The sequence below is a fragment of the Lepisosteus oculatus genome, chromosome 7, assembly GCF_040954835.1.
Source record: "Lepisosteus oculatus isolate fLepOcu1 chromosome 7, fLepOcu1.hap2, whole genome shotgun sequence".
Lineage (NCBI taxonomy): Eukaryota > Metazoa > Chordata > Actinopteri > Semionotiformes > Lepisosteidae > Lepisosteus > Lepisosteus oculatus.
In genome coordinates, this window is record NC_090702.1 from 44,794,381 (window position 1) to 44,817,465 (window position 23,085).

At 37.7% G+C, this 23,085-nt stretch overlaps 1 protein-coding gene across 2 annotated transcripts in view; it reads left to right on the forward strand.

Annotated features, from left to right (window-relative positions):
* Positions 1-23,085, forward strand: part of exoc4 (exocyst complex component 4) — a 218,359-nt gene that overhangs the window by 182,963 nt on the left and 12,311 nt on the right. For both annotated transcript variants that reach the window (XM_015352427.2, XM_006633281.3), the window contains exons 15-17: positions 14,704-14,845; positions 15,798-15,976; positions 16,566-16,725. In XM_015352427.2, the coding sequence (XP_015207913.1) occupies positions 14,704-14,845; positions 15,798-15,976; positions 16,566-16,725 (481 nt within the window). The remainder of the gene's footprint in view (positions 1-14,703; positions 14,846-15,797; positions 15,977-16,565; positions 16,726-23,085) is intronic.

Below are 23,085 nucleotides of genomic sequence, written 5' to 3' on the forward strand. Positions count from 1 at the left end.
GCACAGGGCACAAGGCGGAAACTCACAGTGAACAGGATGCCATTCCATTATTGCGCACTCACATAAAAGAGAAGCGAATCCGTCGAACCCACATGTTGTTTTAAGGTGGGGTACAAACTGGAGCACCCAGAAAGAACAGCAACGTGTGGGAGAAACGTGCAAACTTCACCCAGAAGGGTCTCTGTAATTGTACTGTATATTAACTGTAAAAGCTTAGGGCATCCTTCAGTCAGCTCTATGGAATTGGACTGAAGGTAATATAAGTATACAATTATCTCTGTATTGTAATACATTAGTGTACCTAGAATATACAGGCATTTGTTTCTGCTCGGCGACAAAATTCATTTTTTCTGCCAGGTATGCATGAATGTTTTATATCCCTCTGGGTATGTATGCAGAGATATGAGTTGTTTTTTTCATATCATGTTCAAATCTGATTTCCCTTCTCCACGTAACATGTAATTTTGCAATTCAATTTGTGACATTTTACTGCTCATATGGCAAGTTGTCCTTTCCACTTCATTAAAATGTTACCCAGGTCAGTTCTGTTTTTCACCATAATTAATTTACAATTAAGAGGGGTAACCTAACACGCCTCAAGAAATAGGGCCTGGGGAACGGCCATAAAATATTCCACCCCTTTCCTGTTGGTGGTAAAAATGAGAGCTCGTTATTCATTTTGTGGGTATTTTAGCAAAGAAAGAGACATTTAGAGCCACTTACAAGGACTGGCAAGGAAATTTGTCTTGGTTAGCCAAAGCTGTCTGTTAAATGCTGTGTTACAAGGGGATGCAAATAATAGAAACCCCATATGATAATGTTAGAAATCCCACTAACATTCTCATGGAAAACGTCCTGATGAGGTAATGTTGATTTTTCACTATCAGAGTTGAATTAACCCCAAAATTAAAATTGCATCACCTTACAAATTAAACACGCATCCTGAAATCAGTAGACTGCGTTAGTGCATTTTTTTCAGATTGGTCTCTTTCCCTTTTAGAATGTTAATATTGCCCTGCCGAGCACAGTGCCAGGCTGGTTTCAAAGAAAAAAAAATGTCTTTGGAAATGCTTTCTTTTCCAAATGTTTTTAAAATTAAAATCTTAATTGAATTAAGAAAAACTCTTGAGATTCAGCGAGACTGAGTACCGCCTCTGTGTTCCCCAGCTATAATGAGTGTCAGCATGGGAAAAGGTTTGCATACATGATGACACAAAAACTAAAGACTAACTGTCAAGCTACAGTATTACTATAGCAGCTACATTACTCACTTGAAGTTCCTGTGAAGAAAAACTCATACTGCTGTGACTGTTTAGTGTTTTGCAAGGTCTTTAGAAATCTATGGGATTACAGTTCAGAAGCAAGTCTTAATTTTTCTGTTTGATTTAATTCAAAAGTTTTGTTTGTAAGATTAAAGTGGATTATGTTTTAAAGGTGTTCTGGCTGCAAAAAAAAGCACATTCAATTCTCATCACCTCTGAGAGACCTCAGTAAAATATGTGGCATCACATTTGCTCTTGCATGCATAATATAAGGATATAGTAATAGGTTTATTCCATGCTGAAAAGAGAAGAAAACACAACGTTTCGGCCATGGAGCCTTCTTCAGGTGTGAGAAAGACTGGCAGTAAGCAAAGTTAATGTAGCAGGAGAACAAAAGCTGTGAGAGAGGAGGAGCGAGGGGTGGGAGCAGGGGACAGAAAGAGAGGCCAATCAAGAGGTGTGAAGTCAGGATAGGTGAAGAGAAGTGTGAAATGAAACCTCCAATGAATGGAGAAAATGTAGTAGAAAAGTAGTCTGTCCTAAGAGAAGGGGGAAGGTGTGATCCTAGCTGCAGGATAATTTTGGTTTCGGTGGTCTTTCTGATGTATGAGTTTGGAAAACCATCTTTGAGAACACAGACGGAGAGATTAGAGTGGTCATGGCCGTCAGAGGTGAAATGAGAAACAATGGGCTTGGAGAGATCTTTAATCTTCACAGCCCTATCATGTTCTCTGTATCGGTCTCTGAGTCTCCTTCCTGTTTCTCCAATGTACGTGGCTGGGCATTTACTGCAAGAGATACAGTAAATAAGGTTGCTGGAGGTACAAGATGCCATCTGGGTGATCCGGAATTGTCCTGAGGGGCCTTGAATGAGTGTGGTGTTAGATGTGTACTTGCAAGTGATACAGCGAGCTCTGTTGCAATAATATAAGCATTTGCATTTTAACCCAGAATCCAACATGTGCAAAATTCAAAATGTAGAAGCTGATACATCAGGTAATAGCTAAACAGATAAAAACAATTTAAACTTTCTGTAGCGCATACCTTACAATGTTCTTAGAGCAGCTTAATGGCAGAGTTGATTTTTTAACTTCTGTATAAGGAGAAATTAAAGACCCTACAGCTATGTTCATACTCCCAAAACAGCATCACCTCATAACAGACACCGTTATAGAAGTTACAGATTCAGATTTGATTATACCCTTGCTTAAAATAACTATGAAATGTTTATAAAAAGTCTAATTGTAAAAGCATTACACAGAAGAAAGACTTTTATCATAAATAAATGAATTTCAGGAAATACAACTGTAGCAATTATTCAAACCTCTAAATATTAAATATATAATATAAAGTCCAACAAATGTACAATAATATTCTGTTCTTTGCTCTTCCAGAAGTCTCTGGAGTTTGTTGTTTCCCTGTGGTAGAAAAGGAAGTACAGTAACATCATTATGGTTGACGTTAGAGAGCTCTTTGAAGAATGCTTGCAATTGACGTCCACAAGCTTCAGGATAACAATAGAAAAATCCTACTGTACTGTCTGTTTTTTTTTTAAATTAAGGCAACTGGTATCATGGCACCCTGCCAGAAAGAGAGTGGAAGTAGATTTTGTTCTCATGGGCTGTGAGAGGCAGTTTGGAAGGCAGACAAAAAAAAACGAAAGCAAGTCAGAGATCTCCAATGTGAATTGACATCCTAAGAATATGAAGTGGGAGAATTTCCTGTTTGACGTTGACTGCATGAATATGGCTTTTTATGGCTGGATTACAAGGAAGAAGCCTCTACTGAGGGCAAAACACAAGAAGATGGCAGCTTCAATTTATCAGTCTGCATCTGAATGACAATTAGAGCCTGTCTTAAGGTCAGATGAAATGAAACTTCAACTTTTTGGAAATGCTTATCAGCATTATGTTTAGTGAAAGGAAATATATATATGTTTAGTGTTGTTGAGAAAACACTGTGAAATAAGTTAAAGGGTCTACTATATTTCAGGAGCCTTTGTTAAGATAGGGGAAATCATGAACTCCTCATGAATTCCCTCCACCAAAAACCAAAATCTTGACCATGATGTGATCCAAATGATGCATTGAAATTGGCAAAATTTTCTAACTGTACTCAAAATAAATGTTCTTGCCTTTAGGTCTTAGATCTCCAGACTGCAATCCAATTGAATATGCAATTGTCATAAATCCCTTTACAAAAGTGACAGAAGTTCTCAAACCACATCACACAAGGTATCTGTGCCACATAATGAATGATAAAATACTAACTAAAGGGTAGTGAATAAATGTGACCCGTGTATTTACTCAACTTTCATGACATACAGTACGAGTCTTTGCTCTGTGCCATGCTGTTCAAATTGCAGTGTAATATTTATTTTCAGTAGGACACTAATCTTCCTGTTTTTGTTCCAATCAAGGGTATGAGTAAATCGGAGGCCACACTTATCTTTCGTTTTAGTTCTTCAAATAGTGAAATGCATTTTTGTCACAATTTCAGTAACCTGATTTGACAACTGCATGATTGAAAGTTATCTCAGCACAATTCCTTTCCACAGTTGTCTCGTATTGGAAATAAAATATCCATTATAAAGAGCATGGCAAACGGTTTGTATTGTCACCCATCTGGGTGTTGAACTGCAAACCTCAATTCCTTGTGACAGTGCACAGTAAAATAATAAGCAACAGAATGGTGTTCTCTCAATTAGTTTGTGTTTAATTGTATTTTTTTCCCATATACAGTAGCTCAAAACTACAATACCATACCCTGTAATTCCCAATTCAAAGGAATGAAAGTTTCACTTGAAGTCTTACCTTGACCCCAGTGTAGGTACACTACCTCAAGCAGTGTAGTGCTTAATTTACATAATCTTTATGAAATCCACCTTGAATTCTGCCTTTGGGGCTATAAGCAAAGGAAATGCCGAAGAGACATTTTCTGTCAAGTGCAGTCAAAGGTTATAACAGACCGCAACAATAGACTCCCTGTGCAGATGTCATTCACTTTACATATACAGAATAATTAAAGGTTTTAGCAATAGTATGCATTATTAATGTACTTTGATTCCACAAGGAAATAGGTCTGCATTTCTGGCTTTTAAATGTACTTTTTGGTGTTAGTTCGAAATAGAGTTAACTTTTTAACATGAAGAAGAAAAAGATTCAACTTTTTTTGCTGCCAGTGATACTTCATCTTTTCTTCTTTTTTTGCTAGTTATATTTGCAACCCTCACCCTCTACAGATGGAAATGAACAGAAGGTTTGTAGAGATAAGATTAGAAAATAATTGGATAAGCTCCACAAAAACGTGAAAGAAAAAAGATGTCAGCACAAGTAGTCTACATACCAACGCAGACAGTCTGTTCAGCAATCTAAATTGGTAGCCACAGAGCCTTGAACATCTTGATCGCTTCATCAAAGTTGGTGATCCTCCAAAGCAAGACATAGAATAAACAGTTAACAGACCCTTCTGCCCTCAGATATCAGCCAAGACGCCCAGTGTACAGAGGTTGGTTAAACTCTTGCTCTTAAAGATTTTAGCTGTTTTTATAAAGGAAGTTGCCTTAAATAGAGGTTAATTGGTCACAAAACAATTATGTTCATTTTTTAATTAATACTACTGAAAAGTCTTGGTAATATTTATTTTTTGACTTGACAATATACCAGTTCATTAGCAAAAATGTGGAGGAGGCAGGAGTGTCAGTACACCTTCCAAAAAAAAACCCAATAATAAACCAGTCTGATAAATCTAATAATAGAGAAGAAGAGCCTATTTAAAAATTACTTGTTTTCAAAGCTCTTCAGTTGCGCATAATGAATTTAGGGTGTGTCAGAAATTTAATAAAACATACTTTTCTCCTAAATTATACAGTGCCATGCGAAAGTATTCGGCCCCCTTGAACTTTTCAACCTTTTGCCACATTTCAGGCTTCAAACATAAAGATATAAATTTTTTATTTTATGTGAAGAATCACCAACAAGTGGGACACAATTGTGAAGTGGAACGAAATCTATTGGATTTTTGAAACGTTTTTAACTAATAAAAAAATGAAAAGTGGGGCGTGCAAAATTATTCGGCCCCCTTGCGTTAATACTTTGTAGAGCCACCTTTTGCTGTGATTACAGCTGCAAGTCGCTTGGGGTATGTCTCTATCAGTTTTGCACATCGAGAGACTGAAATTCTTGCCCATTCTTCCTTGCAAAACAGCTCGAGCTCAGTGAGGTTGGATGGAGAGCGTTTGTGAACAGCAGTTTTCAGCTCTTTCCACAGATTCTCGATTGGATTCAGGTCTGGACTTTGACTTGGCCATTCAAACACCTGGATACGTTTATTTGTGAACCATTCCTTTGTAGATTTTGCTGTATGTTTGGGATCATTGTCTTGTTGGAAGATAAATCTCCGTCCCAGTTTCAGGTCTTTTGCAGACTCCAACAGGTTTTCATCCAGAATGGTCCTGTATTTGGCTGCATCCATCTTCCCCTCAATTTTAACCATCTTCCCTGTCCCTGCTGAAGAAAAGCAGGCCCAAACCATGATGCTGCCACCACCATGTTTGACAGTGGGGATGGTGTGTTGAGGGTGATGAGCTGTGTTGCTTTTACGCCAAACATATCGTTTTGCATTGTGGCCAAAAAGTTCGATTTTGGTTTCATCTGACCAGAGCACCTTCTTCCACATGTTTGGGGTGTCTCCCAGGTGGCTTGTGGCAAACTTTAGACGAGACTTTTTATGGATATCTTTGAGAAATGGCTTTCTTCTTGCCACTCTTCCATAAAGGCCAGATTTGTGCAGTGTAAGACTGATTGTTGTCCTATGGACAGACTCTCCCACCTCAGCTGTAGTTCTCTGCAGTTCATCCAGAGTGATCATGGGCCTCTTGGCTGCATCTCTGATCAGTCTTCTCCTTGTCTGAGCTGAAAGTTTAGAGGGACGGCCAGGTCTTGGTAGATTTGCAGTGGTCTGATACTCCTTCCATTTCAAGATGATCGCTTGCACAGTGCTCCTTGGGATGTTTGAAGCTTGGGAAATCTTTTTGTATCCAAATCCGGCTTTAAACTTCTCCACAACAGTATTACGGACCTGCCTGGTGTGTTCCTTGGTCTTCATGATGCTCTCTGCGCTTTCAACAGAACCTTGAGACTATCACAGAGCAGGTGCATTTATACAGTGACTTGATTACACACAGGTGGATTCTATTTATCACCATCAGTCATTTAGGACAACATTGGATCATTCAGAGATCCTCGCTGAACTTCTGGAGTGAGTTTGCTGCACTGAAAGTAAAGGGGCCGAATAATTTTGCACGCCCCACTTTTCATTTTTTTATTAGTTAAAAAAGTTTCAAAAATCCAATAGATTTCGTTCCACTTCACAATTGTGTCCCACTTGTTGGTGATTCTTCACATAAAATAAAAAAATTATATCTTTATGTTTGAAGCCTGAAATGTGGCAAAAGGTTGAAAAGTTCAAGGGGGCCGAATACTTTCGCAAGGCACTGTAATTCTGAATGAGTTTTTAAATTGGATTTTCATTAGACTATGTTCTGTTTTTATAGTAGGCAAAAAAATTGTACTGCAATTTTTTTCTAGTTTGTGCTTTTTCTGTTGAAGTAAAGGATAATTTCATGTGAACTGAATTGGGGACAAATGATGCCTTTTGCATGTAAACAACATACAAAGAGCACATGTTCAAAAAAAGATTCAATTTTTCTGAACCGTTCTACAGTTGTTTAAATAACATACTGTACCTGTGACTTTTTTCAGTAAAGGTAAAAATCCAGCTCTTCCTTTTTTCCCCTTCCAGTGGAACAATGAATAACTATGAGAGCTTTTATTATGTCCACAAGGACATAATAAAGGTTATAAATGAGAGGAGGCTACTTGGCCAGTGTGGTCACTGTTTGGTAGTGTGTTGTACAGTAGTTCCACAGAATTTAATTCCTATAAAAAATATGTCAAAGCTGACAGAAGAGCTGAATTTGTTATATTTGTTTATATTTTAAACTCCCATTAACTACATTGCTTTTCTGCTATTTCAGTTCCATTTGAACAAGACCCTGCCAGCTATAAGACTCTAAACAAGTCAAACTATGATTTGGTGGGAATCTTTTATCATCTGTTTAGTTATTACAGGTGTAATTTTTTACCCCAGTCTCTGAAAAGTATTGTGAGTTATGGTATAGAATACAGTCATGTGAAAAAGAAACTACACTCTCTTTTAATTCAGTGGTTTTACATATCAGGGCATTAATAACAACTGTCTGGTCCTCACCAACTTCTATAATTAGACAAATCTATCCTCAGATAACAGGCAACACATAACAGATTTCACTATGTCGTTGTTTGTTCAACAAAAAGTAAGCTTAAATGCAGAAACCATGTGGGAAAAATTAAGTACAGAGAACCAATTGTTGCTGCTCATCAAATGGAGAACATTCAAGACAGTTGCCAATCTTCCCAGGAGTCGGCATCCCAGCAAATTTAACCCAAGGTCAGACCATATAATGCTCAGAGAAATTGTAAAGAAACCAAGAGTTACATCTAGGGATCTATAGACCCGGTTAACATGTTAAATGTTAAAGTTCATGACAATACGATCAGAAAAAGACTGAACAAGTATGGCTTTCATGGAAGGATAGCCAGGGGAAAGCCCCTTCCCTCCAAAAAGAACATGGCAGCACGGCTTAGGTTTGCAAAGTTGCATCTGAACAAACAAGAAGATTTCTGGAACAGTGTGCTTTTGACAGACAAGACCAAAGTGGAGATGTTTGGTCATTATGCACAACACCATGTTTGCTGAAAAACAAAACACAGCGTAACAAAATAAACACCTCATACTGTACCAACCATCAAGCACAGTAGTGGAGGGGTGATGATTTGGGCTTGTTTCCCAGCCACAGGATCTGGGCACCCTGCAGTCATCGAGTCGACCAAAGTCCTCTTTAGACCAAAGTATTCTAGAGACAAATGTGAGGCCATCTGTCCAACAGTTGAAGCTTGGCCGAAATTGGGTCATGGAACAGGACAGTGATCCCAAGCACACCAGCAAATCTACAACTGAATGGCTGAAAAATAAAAAAATCTATGTTTTGGAATGGCCAAGTTAAAGTCCAGACTTCAACCCCATTGAGATGCTGTGGCGGGACCTTAACTTAAGGTTAAGGCTTAAGAGAGCTGTGCATAGACGAATGTCCTCAAACATCAATGAACTGAAGCAATGTTGTAAAGAAGAGTGGGCCAAAATTCCTCCAAAACATTGTGAGAGACTGATAAACTCATACAGAAAACGATTACTTCAAGTCATTGCTGTTAAAGGCGGTTCTACAAGCTACTGAATCATCTGGTGTTCTTAGTTTTTCACACACGGCTTCTAAATGTTGGCTTATTTATTGTTAAATAAAAAATGACATAGTGGAATCTGTTCTGTGTTGTGTATCACCTTAGGTTAGATTTACCTAACTGTAGGACCTGGTATGGTCTAGATGATTTTTTTTAATGTCCTGATATAAAAAACCATGGAATTGAAAGTGGGTGTACTTTATTTTTCGCATGACTTCATATCATAGATGAAAAGTTTTGGCAAAGGACTGTTGTATGATGTTTAGTCACTGTTCTATTTGTTACCTCAATTACAGTAATACAAAGTAACAATTGGAATACCCATGCAAGAACACATATGATGATTTTGTGGTTTAATTAATGTTTATGTCTGCAATAGTTGAAATATATACAGTACATAATTGAGCTTGTATGAGAGCTTGTATAAAAATTAAAAGGATCTCTTAACTTGATATAAAGCATTGCCTTGTGACATAAATGGAAAACCGAGTACAAAATAACCCTCAGTAAATACAGTATGTTTTTCATTAAATCCCCAGCCTTCCTCTGTCAATATCTTCTGTCAGTCCTAGTACTGTTTCACCTGAAATCATAGGGTTAAATTACCTGCCAGTTCTGCTGAAATTATGCTTCTTTCCTCAGGCTGTGCTGCTGGCCATTTACTTAACGAGACAGTTCATTAACCAGTGAGTGTACATACACCATAAAAAACATTAATTCTGAAAATGAAAAACTAATAGAGTGTTTAGATATCTCTTCATCACCACTGACAGTCGACTCTCCCTTCATTATTACTGTTTACTGAAGTGATGGGACTCACTGCCCTGCCTGCTTATCAAAAAACCTAACTCTAATGAGATTTGATGATATTTGTCTCAGTGAAGACATGATGGTTTGTCAGGGAATGTTCTCTGAATATGTAAGAGTTCTAAAGTAAATAATTGAGTTCCTCCGCCCATTTTGTTTTACTGCATAGTGCTTACTGTATTTCGGGTTATTTTTTACATCTGCATCCAGCCTCGTGTCTTTACAGATTTACTCGAAAGTTATGTCATTCAAATACAGTTGACCCTTGGTTAAATGCAGAGGTTACATTCCTCCAAAGCAGATTGTTAGGCAGATCCTCTTTGGAGAAACTGAACACTTTATATCATAAATAGGGATCCATGAATGTGGCTGGTTAAAGTCACCTATATATGGATATGATTACACACAGTTAATGTTCCCTACCTATAGTGCAATGTCCATCCAATCAGTTTCAAACTGCCTTGTCACAGGAGAGCTGGTATCTAACTGGACAAGCAACTGGCGTAAGATACACCCTGATGGGACACCAGCCCATTGCAAGGCACACACACACACCTAGGCAGTTTTCCCCAGAAGCCAGTTGATCTATCAGTATGTTACCGAACTTTACGTGAAATGAAAATATATGTAGTACAAAGAAAGCAAAAACATTTATAACATTTACATATGTTAAGTAAAAAGTAATTAATGCTTTCAACTTTGAGTTTTAAAGCTGAGGACACTCATACCTTTTCAGAACTTACCCAGAATCTTTATTTTTTCAGATAATATTGTCACCTTGTGAGTTTTTTTTCAGTCTACACTACCAGTTTCAGGTGCTTTGCGATATGCCATACTGCTTTGTAAGGGTATTAACCAGAACAAAAAATCCAAAAGAGTCCAAAGATGACCTTTAAAAGGCAAACACCATAAAGACTCCCCCACAGTTCTCGCGGTAACAGCATACGCAAGAGTGAGAGAATGGTGTGTGACGGCGCATGAGTTTTGGAGATATTGGGGGCATATAAAAGCAGTAACTTAACACTTTTAAACAAAAAACATGCATTTGACCTGAGGTAGTCTGATTTTTCCGTCCATAATTAAATACACATTGGAGAAGGGTTTACTGTATTTTTTCAGTCTGCCCAAAGACTGGGTAAAATTTCCAAACATCCAAACTGATCATACCAGTTTTGCTTGATTGCCAATATGCAGCATCAATGTCTATGGTATCTCAGAATTGCGACTTAGTATCTCAGAATTCCGACTTATTATCTCACATTTGCGACTTTCAAAATAGCCCACATTTCATTGTCTGTCCTTTTGTTATTGCAACGGATTCGGGTTCTAGGGCTTGTGCCCTCGCCACTCTCACCCTACTTCGTGCCTCACTGCATGGGCTCGAACCCAGGTCTTGCCAGCTGAGCTAAAGCAGACCTTTTTTAAGTAAAAAAGGACATACAATGGAAATGTGTAAAAAGTATAAGTTTCAGCTTTTATAATTCTAAATTCCTCTGGATTTGAACTGTCCATTTCTGTATCTAATTTTTATATTCTGTCTCCGTTTTTGTATTTCTGGTGTTTCAATAAAAACTTTTTTTAAAAGCCCATCGTGCACTATTCCATCCGGAATTACTAAGTCGGAATTCTGAGTTGCTAAGTCGGAATTCTGAGTTGCTAAGTCGGAATTCTGAGTTGCTAAGTCGCAATTCTGAGATACCATAGTGCTTTTCTTTTTTACTCCCTGGCGGAAACAGGTTTCCATAAATGTGAGAACATTGGTGTTACCCTTTTAAAAATATTCCTTTGTTGCTGTGTGATCTAGTTACTGTTGTACAGCCCACCCTACGTATATGATTCATAAACATTCATGTACAACCTCCCCATGGCAGCTCGAGTAAGAACACGAATCTGTGAACAGGCCGCACTTGGGTGATTCTGTCACTCAAGTATGTTGGAAGCCTCCTCCAGCCTACTTCTGTATCCATAACCGTCAGCACAATGCCCATGAACAACCTATTCCCTCCAGTCACCAAAAGGAAGGCCATAGTATCACTGAATCTGTTCTAACCTTTAACTTGATCTTCCTTGAATCTGTTCTAACTTTTACCCTGATCTGCTGGTTTGGCCACCTGAATCAGAGAGGCAAAAACAAACTGGGCAGTCTTTTGAAAATATAATAATAATAATTGCTTACACTTATATAGCGCTTTTCTGGACACTCCACTTAAAGCGCTTTACAGGTAATGGGGACTCCCCTCCACCACCAATGTGCAGCAACCACCTGGATGATGCGACGGCAGCCATAGTGCGCCAGAACGCTCACCACACACTGTCAGTGGGGAGAAGAGTAGAGTAATGAAGCCAATTCATAGATGGGGATTATTAGGAGGCCACGATGGGTAAGGGCCAATGGGAAATTTGGCCAGGACACCGGGGTTACACCCCTATGTCAGAAGGTCATTGGTGCTGATCTTCCTGCCCCTCCACCATCTTATCATCCCCAAGTCCAAAACCAATAGATTTAAGTTCTCATTCATACCTGTAGCCATATCATTACTTAAGACTTGATTTTCTATGCAAATATGAATGTATATTGTTCTTGTTGTGCTTTAGTTTTCTGTCCGTCTGAACACCAACACTGCTGCTATAAAATACATTGCCCCCTCGGGGATAATAAAGACTCTCTCATGTACTGTATGTATGAGCAATGGGTGATGATTCTTTTATTGATGATTGTGCATATACTGTAGTTCTTAGGAATTACATCAGAGGAATATAAAGCTAGAGGTTTTGGACAGTGGTCCCCAGTCCTAGTTTTGGAGTAACTTTGTATATATTTGTTTTTATTCCAAATTATTTATATATCCCTAGTGCTAATTAATGCCTTAACTGGTGTGCCTGCTTGTTTTAACGTTAATTCAACTTGTTTCTTCAAGGTTACTGTTGCCAACCAAATCAGCATACAGAACTTTTCACAGCCTCCCCTTCATTTGCTTGCCATTATTTCTGACTAAACAGCTCTTACTAGTTGATCAGTTGATGCTGAACAGACACAGATGGGAAGAAAGAAATGCTCATTATGGTACAGGGTCATTCCCACCGTAATAAGCATTTCTTCCTTCTGCAGAGGTTTAATCGGTTAGATTCCAGGCAGGACACCTAAATGAATGCCATTCTGAAACAAATTTACAAATATGCTCCACATTGTAAACTTAAATCAGTTTGCCTGTGATTAAAAGTTCAGCTGGTGCATAAAAGATAAGGGACAGTGTTCCTCCTGGATCAGGCTTGGGACATATCTGTCTCCTGTCTTGAATACATCTTATAATAATAATAATAATAATAACAATAATAATAATAATAATAATAATAATTGCTTACACTTATATAGCGCTTTTCTGGACACTCCACTCAAAGCGCTTTACAGGTAATGGGGACTCCCCTCCACCACCAATGTGCAGCATCCACCTGGATAATGCGAAGGCAGCCATAGTGCGCCAGAACGCTCACCACACATCAGCTATCAGTGGGGAGGAGAGCAGAGTAATGAAGCCAATTCATAGATGGGGATTATTAGGAGGCCATGATTGGTAAATTCCAATGGGAAATTTGGCCAAGACACCGGGGTTACACCCCTACTCTTTTCGAAAAGCGCCCTGGGATTTTTAATGACCACAGAGACTCAGGACCTCGGTTTTACGTCTCATCAGAAGGACGGATGTTTATGTTTATTCCTTGACAGAATGTTGGAATCAGAGATATTTTTTAATCGAAATAGCCTCTTGAGCTTACAGTAATCATAATTGCTGTTGGATTGCTGTTATCAAGTAACTAAAGAATGCATTCTATTAAGTATTTACTTTAAAATATGTCTGGGTGATACTAGCTTTTTAAATACAGATTTTACAGTATTCTTGTACCAAAAGGTGTTTTTATGAACTAGGACTTGTCCTAAATACAAATTTATGTTATTCTGGTTCGGATATTCAAAAGACATTTTTAAGCAAACTTTCTCAGTAGCAGAATATACTGTAGATAATGAAACGTGTTGAAGGAAAAGAGGATCTGAGAAGAGATGGATATTGGAAGTCATAACCCCCCACACGGACATACAAGACACCACAGAGCTGTGACAGTGAATCAGACATTCCATATTAGAGAGGAAACCTGTGACTTACACTCACCAGGCATACACTCTAAATTAAATAAATGTATACTATAATGTTGGTTTCCGTTAGAAAAATTATAATCAAGAAGTTTAAGGAAAGAAAAGTTCATAAAAGTGTCTGATGCTGCATGCAAGTAAACTGGATTTCTCTTAAAATCCATTCCTTTCTTTGTCTAGGGTGAAGTGAGCTTCACAGTATTTGCAGTGCTGTGTTTGCTATATAGATTTATATACATTGAACAGTATTACATTATTTTATTTCTCCTCCTTAATGTTTTCTAATTTATTGTCATTGATTTACACGAAGCAATCTTTCTAAAGACACTGACTTGTTATGGATTGCAAAGCACAGAGGTTCACAAAAGAGTACTTAAGCAACAGTGGGAAGAATAATGATGTGCTGTAATTCAAAGGCTGGGGTGGACTGGTGAGGATTTCCTTATAGGCGAGACAGAAACAGTAGACATTTTAGATATTATTATTCTACTAATAATTTAGTAGGTGATGGAGAATACTTATGAATGAAGCTTATAGTTTGCATTTAAACATTCATTATTCATGAGGGCTATACATTTAAGAGATTCAGTCTTATCATACTGTATATACAGCTTTGGAAACACACAAAGGAAGTTTGCACTGTCACTGCAAGCAATGGAAAAAAGTTGAAAGTGGTTTTGATCAGGAAAAAGACGGGCATTTATTTGAGAGAAAATGCAAGCCTTTTGATTGCGGCTTTGATGAGTGTTCTCTAAAAGGTTATTTTTAAAAGCAAAATACCAATTTTTGCAGTTTTGTCGTGTATTAGATAAGACTTCTGTGCTCACATTCACCTATTTAAGTATCTGCTTTGACAACACAGCTGGGCAGTTATTTCCAGACTTTCACAATGCTTAGATTGGTTTGTTCCAATTCTTTGGTGAAAATCCTGTGTTCACTTTGTTACATGGGTAATTTGGTAGTATAGCTTTGAAGCAAATATTGCATTTTCAAAAGCTGAAAATTGGATTTCCTTTTCAGTGGAGGGATAACATTTTGACTACTCATTACTGTTTTATCAGAGAAACTGTAATCCACATATTCAGTTAGCACTGTCAGACACTGTGTTTTTAGGTCCTGTACGTTAACATGCAACATGTACTGTTTTCAGCCATGTCTCCAGGCTCGGATTCCCAGGTCAATACAGAACACACACGAACCCGCGAGCAGATCATGCAGACCCTCAATGACCTTGCAAGGTCATTTCAAGAGATGGCTGATCGTTGCTTACTGGTGCTTCACCTAGAAGTCAGGTATGGCCCACGTATCAATATTCTTGATAATGAGAGGTTTGCATTTTGTATTCTGTGCTTGAAGTATCAAAATGCTAAATTAATTCACAGCTCATTGTTCTGCACTGAGTGACTTCATTTCTAAAGCAAGCAGCTGTCCTTTAAAGTACAGTGAATGCAATCAAAAGGCAAACGCTCACCTGAAAATCAACCACTTAATCTTTAACTTATGTATCTAAGTCTCAAATGTGTTTTAAAATCCCACAACGCTTTTATAAAAAAAAACAGTTTTTGATTACTTATAAATATGCAAATGATTCTCTACACTACCACAAATCTGCTTACATCACTGACCTTTATGTCCAGTACCGAGGCCCAAGCAGTTTATTTTTCAGAAGCAATGCCCTATAAAAATATATGCATTTTCAAAAAAGAAAGCAACTAACAATAACAGAACAGTATATAGCTAATATAATTAGATCAACTGAAGTTTTTTTCTTCTTTCAGTAGTCTTTTTTCTGTGTGCATAAACATAATTTATCCAGTATAGCTATAATTAAGAGCACAGCCCATGAAGGTACATAACTTATTTAAAAATGTGCAAATTAAATGTAGACACTTATTATTGGTGTTGATGGAAGAAGTGGTTCAGTTCGAAAATATAACTCAATTAAAAGTCAGTGCTGGAGATCAAGGCTGGTAAAGATTGCAGATTAGTGCTATGATGCAATTTTGTAGTGCAGCTGTTCACTTATGCGCATTAAGATATTTATAAATCATTAAAAATGCACTTCTGAATTCCAAAAAGCAAAATAAGGTAGAATATAAGTGTTATAATTCATTCTTCATTTATTAAGGAACAGTAAATACTTTGTGAATTATGAATGCAGTTTATAGGCTAGACCAGGACCATGTCTTTTAAAGCCTTGCATTTATTATGCTATGACTTACCTTGGACTTGAAATTTTTACAGGGTTCATTGCTTCCATTACCTCATCCCTCTCACAAAGCAGGGGAATTATGCCATAGTTGCCAATGTGGAAAGTATGGACTACGACCCCCTAGTGGTGAAACTCAATAAAGACATCAGTGCAATAGAAGAAGTCATGAGTGCCAGTCTTCAGCAACACAAGTTTCAGTATATATTCGAAGGTATGGTATTTTTTTAAAAATCTCAGCTGTAATGACATGGCTGTAAAATGTATCTTGTCACGTGTAGTTTTTTCTTAGGATGTTTGTTTAAACGGTCAATCTCTAGCAAAGATAGGTAGTTTACATTACAGTATCACAAGTTATTCTTTCATGAAATTACAGAATGACTTTACATCTCGCCAGTATTTTAGAATGTAACATTTAAACAATTGAGTCTATTTTTTAATTCTTATTGCTTGCCGCCATTCTTCGGTCACTATGAGGTAATAGCTTGACAGGCAGCGCAGTGCGTGAACTAGAATTACATCATCCTGAGCAAACTGCTTCTTGTTCAGGTGCCCAGACATTCATTTTCTTCAAAAACTGACTGCGAGATACTTCAGTAATATATGAGAAAACAAAATAACAAATGATAGGCTCCATAAAGTCTTATTTTTCTACCACATGATTATGATGAGGAAACATCCAGAGTCATTTGTTGTAGCCGCTGCTGTCAGGAGAAATTGAAAAATGCTTTCTGTGGCTGAGGCCTGGATGAGAAATGTATTATGTGTTTGAGTGTAAAAGTGTTTACTCTCTCACTGTTCAGGTCTGGGCCATTTGATCTCCTGCATCCTGATCAATGGAGCCCAGTATTTCAAGAGGATTAGTGAATCTGGGATTAAGAAGATGTGCAGAAATATTTTTGTCCTACAGCAGAATCTGACTAACATCACTATGTCCCGTGAAGCTGACCTTGACTTCGCCAGGTAAATTAAATACTTTTCTACTTCACAGGGGCAAGAGTACATAGGGACATTAGTGTTATATTTTTTATTCCAAGTCCTGGAAGCCTATGACATCTGTCATTTCAGTATGGGTCAGCCTAGACACTTCATACTAGGCAGATACTGTAGGTTGGAACAGATAAGCCATAAATATTCTTGTAAAAACTGGGATCCTGTGTGGCTGTTCTAAAGTCTGAGAAATATATTCAAAAACCCTTTCAAAAAATCACCTGAAAGATTCCTCTTGATTTTCACACTTGTAACAGGTCATAAACCTTCTTGAGAAACGTGGTACATCCAGCAAACCACTTGTGCACAATCCCTGCTTGGCTAATTAACTCCAGACATTATAGATACTGTATAATTCCAGTACCAACAGGATGAAAATATTTGAAAATAGGGTTCCTGCATATACTGATATGGCCACCTGGCTCCCATTTCGCTTTCTTAATTGTCAACAGAAAGCCTGTAACACTAACTCTGGCTATTTAAAAAAATGACCAATTAACTCCAGAGTACAGTATTATTCTACTGAGCACATCATTAACATCTGAGACATTGTCAAACCTGCATGTGACCTCCACGCTGTTCTCCCAGCTGAAAGCACAGCACTGAATTGAGATTTTGCAGGTTTGCTCATGAAGGAAACCTGTTTCTGATTTGCATCCACAATGTGTCATCAACTGCCTCATGAATAAACAGTCAACTTGACTAACGACTCCAAACATGGTTGGTATTATTTTAGTGGCAATACAGTTAAGAAATGATGAAGTGGACCTCTGGTATAACCTACACTGGCCAGACTGCCATTTCGTTTGAAAAACATCAACTACCTTTATGTTGTAAACTGCTGCACCTGGAAACCTTGGCAGATTGAATCACATCCACACATGCTTCCAAATTGCTCCCCACAGTTTGCAGAATTAGTTTATATGTCCACAGAAAATCATTAAGTGCACAGAAGATCATGAAATGCACCCTATAATCAAGCTCCTTGTTCTGTTAACTCCAAATGTGATAGCTGTCATTCTATTTGCACTCTATTTACTCAAATTCATTCTGAACAGCTTGGTCAAGACTCCCGCAGACAATCCGTGTCCCAGGCTGGCCTCCCGGCTGGTATTCTGCTCTTTTGTCAGTTCCCATCCTGTTCCACATACAGGGGTGGAGCGGTGGCTCTGTGGCTAAGGATCTGCGCCTGTTGCTAGAAGGTTGCCGGTTCAAATCCTGCAGCCGGCAGAGGAATCCTACTCCGTTGGGCTCCTGAGCAAGGCCCCAACTGCTCCAGGGGTGCCGTACAATGGCAGACCCTGCGCTCTGACCCCAGACTCTCTCCCTATCCGTGTGTCTCATGAAAAGCAAGCTGGGGTATGCGAAAAGATAATTCCTAATGCAAGAAATTGTGTACGGTCAATAAAGTGATGTTATTATACTGCTCCTGTTTGGCCAGTGAATTCCAAACTTGGCAGGTTTCTTTCTAGTTTCTCCTTTGTTTACTTGCAGTTCACTCATACTATTAAAGAAAGTGGATGGAATGTTGCTTGGAAGTCCTTAAAATGCCTTGCAGTTTTCAAAGGATTATTTTTTTAAATAGTAATACAAAGTTGTATTAGTAGTAGGGTAACTTGGGCAGTATGAACTCCCTCATGTTGATGTACAATCTCTTCTTTTTTCCTTATTTTAAGTAACTGAGTTGATAACTACAGTTAATGAAAACTTCCAAACTGTCTCCTGTATCCTAATCTTACTTCCATACACAAAGGTAACTTCTGTACTCAGTACATTTACTCTGCCTGTCTTACTCTGAAATATTGATATATGCCTCTTTTTTTACTACTATAATACCTTACTTTCTGGGTCATATTCTCAGGTACTGAATAGGCTTCAGTTTGTGCATAATTCAATGATTCATGCTGTACTTAAAAGTACTGTGCATCAGTACATAACTCTCATCCTCTATAAATTGCTTTTGTGAAGTTTAGAGTTAGCTTTAAGATTTTCTTGCTCATGTAAAAAACACTGAATTGCATAGTTCTATATGATATTAAGGATTTACTACATGAGTACAGTCTAGTTTTTTTGCTTAGATCTGCTGATTTTGAACATCTCACACAGCAGAAAAGCACGTTACAAAGAATGGACAACAGACCGATGTTTCTACTACAGCTTTTAGTGTGGATATTTAGCCGTACTTTTATTTTCATTTTTTGTTATGTATGCTATTGAACACTTCTGTGAAATTCTTATAAAGTACTCATACATTAAAAACGTTCTTATTATAATGTGTAGGAATACAGACATTTACTGATGTATAATACAGATATTCTTCCACTATAGCTGCATTATCACTGTAGGCTCCTGCATCAAATAAACAACTAACGTTAACAACTCCTGCCAGTAAGTAGGCATCATTGGGTTGTTACTTATTGAGCAGGTGTCAAAAGAATAAAATGGATCTTTGAAGAAAGTATTACTATGGATATGTTTTGGGCTCCTTTATAAGGAATAAATGGGGTCTGTTTGTGTATCAATTTGTAGTAGAACAATTACACTAAGCGGGAAAAAAAATATTTGTATGTTAAAATTCCCATTAGAATAATAGGTGGTTTTCTTTAATTTTGTGTTTGTGTCAAGAGGGGAGTTTGCCTTATTGAATGATATTGTGTTAGAAGCTTCACAAAGTTGCTGCCTGAGAGCTGGTTGCCATGGTTTGGAATTTAAATCAGGACTGTCAGTTCTTCATGCCCATATTCAGCAGTCAAAGAGCGTGGCTTGAGTAAAAATTGAGCTGTACTGAGACAAACATGTATAATTGGCTCTTAGTCATCAATTTAAAACCTATAGGATGTGTGCTATCTGTACCTGACAGTTTTCCAAAGATCAATGTTGTGGAATTTAGCTCGCAGGTTTTACAGCCAAACTTAAAAACAAAAAAAGGGTTACAGAGCAGCCTAATTTTCTGTAATCAATGTTTTCATTACAGATGCTGTCATTCATTTTCTGAGCTGCTCAATAATTGATGTTAACCGTGTAATGATTGCTTTATTTTTCAAGATTGTCATCTTGTTTTTTATTTGAAATCAGTGGACATTTTGTACTTAAATCAATAACATTAAGAGGATATCTTATTAATCTGAATTGTTCAGAAAGATGCATTGCAATGTGACTTCTCTTTATTTTGCCTTCATTCCAAACTGTGCTTAATAAGGCTTCTAAGGGCTGGGACATCATGTGCTTGCCTTTATGCCAGACGTAAGGCATACTGCCAGACTGGTTAAAAATACCCATTTGGTGTTAAAAAGTTAAAGATTCAAATTCGTTATTTTGATCATCTCAAGAAAGAGCTAAAGCATTGGCCACTAATAGGGGACCTCCAAAAACGTGGAATATTAGTGCACATCTTTTCAAATATTATCAATTTTTAATGCTGTTGTATGATAGTGAAAACCTTAAGTCAAAATTCATCTGGAAAAGCAAAGGTCTTCATACCCTACTAAGCCATGTGATGCTAAAGCAGATGGCCCAGAGTATAATGTATGTTTTGGCTGCAACTACAGCATGCTTTTCACATCAGAAAGCCCTCCTTGTTAGCAATCACAGTTGCACATTGTCTAGACAGTCAGTCACACAGCTATACCAGTATATTACTGTCTGTTTTGTCTGCCCAGTTCTCACTTTCTTACAGAGAATATGTATACTGCTGCTTCTTTTTTCTCTGACAGACTTGTCCTGCAACATCTCAGTAATGTTCGGGTCCAGTGGAGGCCTGCAGGGCACTTGCTGTTCTGCTTTCTGATTCAGAGAATTTTAGTTTTAACTGGATTTGTATTTTATGCTTCTACAATTTATAAAGCAACCCCTTTATGTGTGATGCTAGCATTTTGGGTTCTCCTGCAGTTTCCCTCCCAGAATACCTGTACTTATTAAAAGTTAAATATGCATAATCAATATTTCTACATTCTTTCGTACTGCAGTTATGTTACCATTCCTGCCTTCACCGAGGGTCCCTGTTTACAACAACTTGTCTGCCTAGCTAGACAGCTTATTCAGTTATGCACATATCTCATTTGTCGGGTTGTCAGGTTCTTACTCAGGGTGTCTTAGTAGCACAAAGCTTTAACAAAGGAAGAAAATGCCAGTAATATGGACACAGTGCTTTACAGTCTTTCGAGATGGATACTGAGCTTTTGCATCAGCCACTGGTTTTCTTCACAGAGTTTACACTATCCCGATAATGTGACTTCCAATCCATGTGTTCTAGCGGTGATCTTTCATATTATAGGAAGGTCATGAAGACCATCCCTGTCACATTCTAGGGCACCTGTTAGCCTTAAGGATTGGTAAATGTGATTAGCCTTGACAAGCTGGGTGTGTGCCGAGTATGAGACCTTGGTCTGAGTATGCTGCATGTGTAAAAAAAATAGAGTGCTTTTCTGTCACCTTCTTTGGTTATAGGTGATATACTGTACAGTATGTCCAATTGATTTGGAGGAGATAGATTTAGTAGTTCAAAGTGCGAGTCAGGACAGCTCCAGACCAGAGGGACATTCAAAATCTTCAGAATTTTAGTTTTTAAAAAGCAAGAAAATTACATAGCCCTGTGTAGAGGATTTTCAGATTAGCCAGTATTCTGGGTATGTGGGTACAACGTAAAAAAGCTAAAACATTAGAAATGAGACATTGTGCTTCTCTTCCTTGAAATGTACCAGTTAATTACCTTCCACATCAGGAATCATGAGAGATTGCATACTGTGGTCTGTCTGCTATCAACTAAAATCTCTGATAATAAGCTTTCTCCAGCAATTCAGTCTCTAAAAGACATTTTGACTAACTTCTTTATTTATATTTATATAAGTGTCATGATATGAGCCTACGAATCAATCTCATTGAACAGTTTTATTGTGATACTTTATTTTATTTTGAGTGTATTTAGAAAAGAATCATAATAAACTGCCGATTACTCTCTTTTCTGGCCTATGGGTTAATTATGTGGGAGAGTGGGACAGGGCTGATTGAAATTGCCACAGATTGTCACACATTGTTTTTGTGATTACCAGACATGCTAAAATATGCATGAACCAGTATCCTTTGTGTAAATATAATCAGGCCATCCAGGCATCTCATGCATTTTGTCTGCATTTTTGGTTGCGCACATTTATGTTGGGAGTACTGGCATTCAGGTCATTATTTTTTATTTTATTTTTTGAGGATGGTGAAAAATAATAACAGGGCTTCAGCGCCCTAGGGACTTGATAGCTACACTTTATATTAAGCAGTAATTTCAGTTTTCCCGGGTTCAGCAATCAATGGTCGCCAATCACTCAGAGAACGTAGATGTGATCACTGAACAACTCTATTATTTGCTGCCTTTGTGTCTGCCTGTGGGACCGTGTTTAAATGGATGTTGATTTCACGGCTAGTCTAGCTGCAAGGTTTAGAGTAAGAAGCTATGCATAAATATTCCTCAGTGTGCCATGATAATACCCTGTGGCCTTAAACCAGTTTTACAGCAGCAAGACAACAAATTGCCTAATCCGTCCCAGGACCTACAGGCCAAATAGCTCAGTTGAATCAGCTCCCAGGTCTTCAGTCTTCCATTCTTTACCTAATATTTGTGCATTATAAGAATGCCAGGAAACAAGATTTTCCTTGTTTTTGTCCAGATAGCCTTCACATAGAATGTGCTGCGTGTGCCAGATTAGGAGTCCTTTTTATTTTAAGTTCAAGTTGAGCCTCGTGAGTTAAAATGACTATAAATCATGGAACGAGGAATGGCTACATGCATTTTCCCGAGCTGTTGAGCTCGGAGTAGTCGAGTTCTTAAGTAAAAAATCTGTGACCAGTATCTTTTTCTTTTACTATTCCTCAGGATTTTACTTAATCAAAGGGTAAAATAGTTATTAAAATATTTTATTATTTTAGATGTTTGTTATTCTTTGAAATCAACTCCTCATCTGTGAGCTAATTATATAATAAGTTTAACTCTGTTTTATTAATTTGATATACTGACATAGAGTAAGTGTCACAAAACAATAACAAAAAGGCTGAAGCTTTGCAGTATAATCACATGATAAATCTTATAAATACCAGTCTTAAATAAACTCCAGTCTGGAGTTATTTAACTGATTGATTTGACTCTCGAAAAATATCCAACTGAAAAGGCTGTTTTCAAAGCTTCGTGATTTCTTAATACTAGTATGGAGGTGGGGCAGTGTCTTCAGATCACATAAGCAGAACATTTTTTTAAATTATTTTATAGTAGTATGGATTTTAGTAATATTGACAGGCTTATGTCCTGGGTATGAGAGTTGTGTTAAAAAGATCCACAGTTTGTCACCAAAA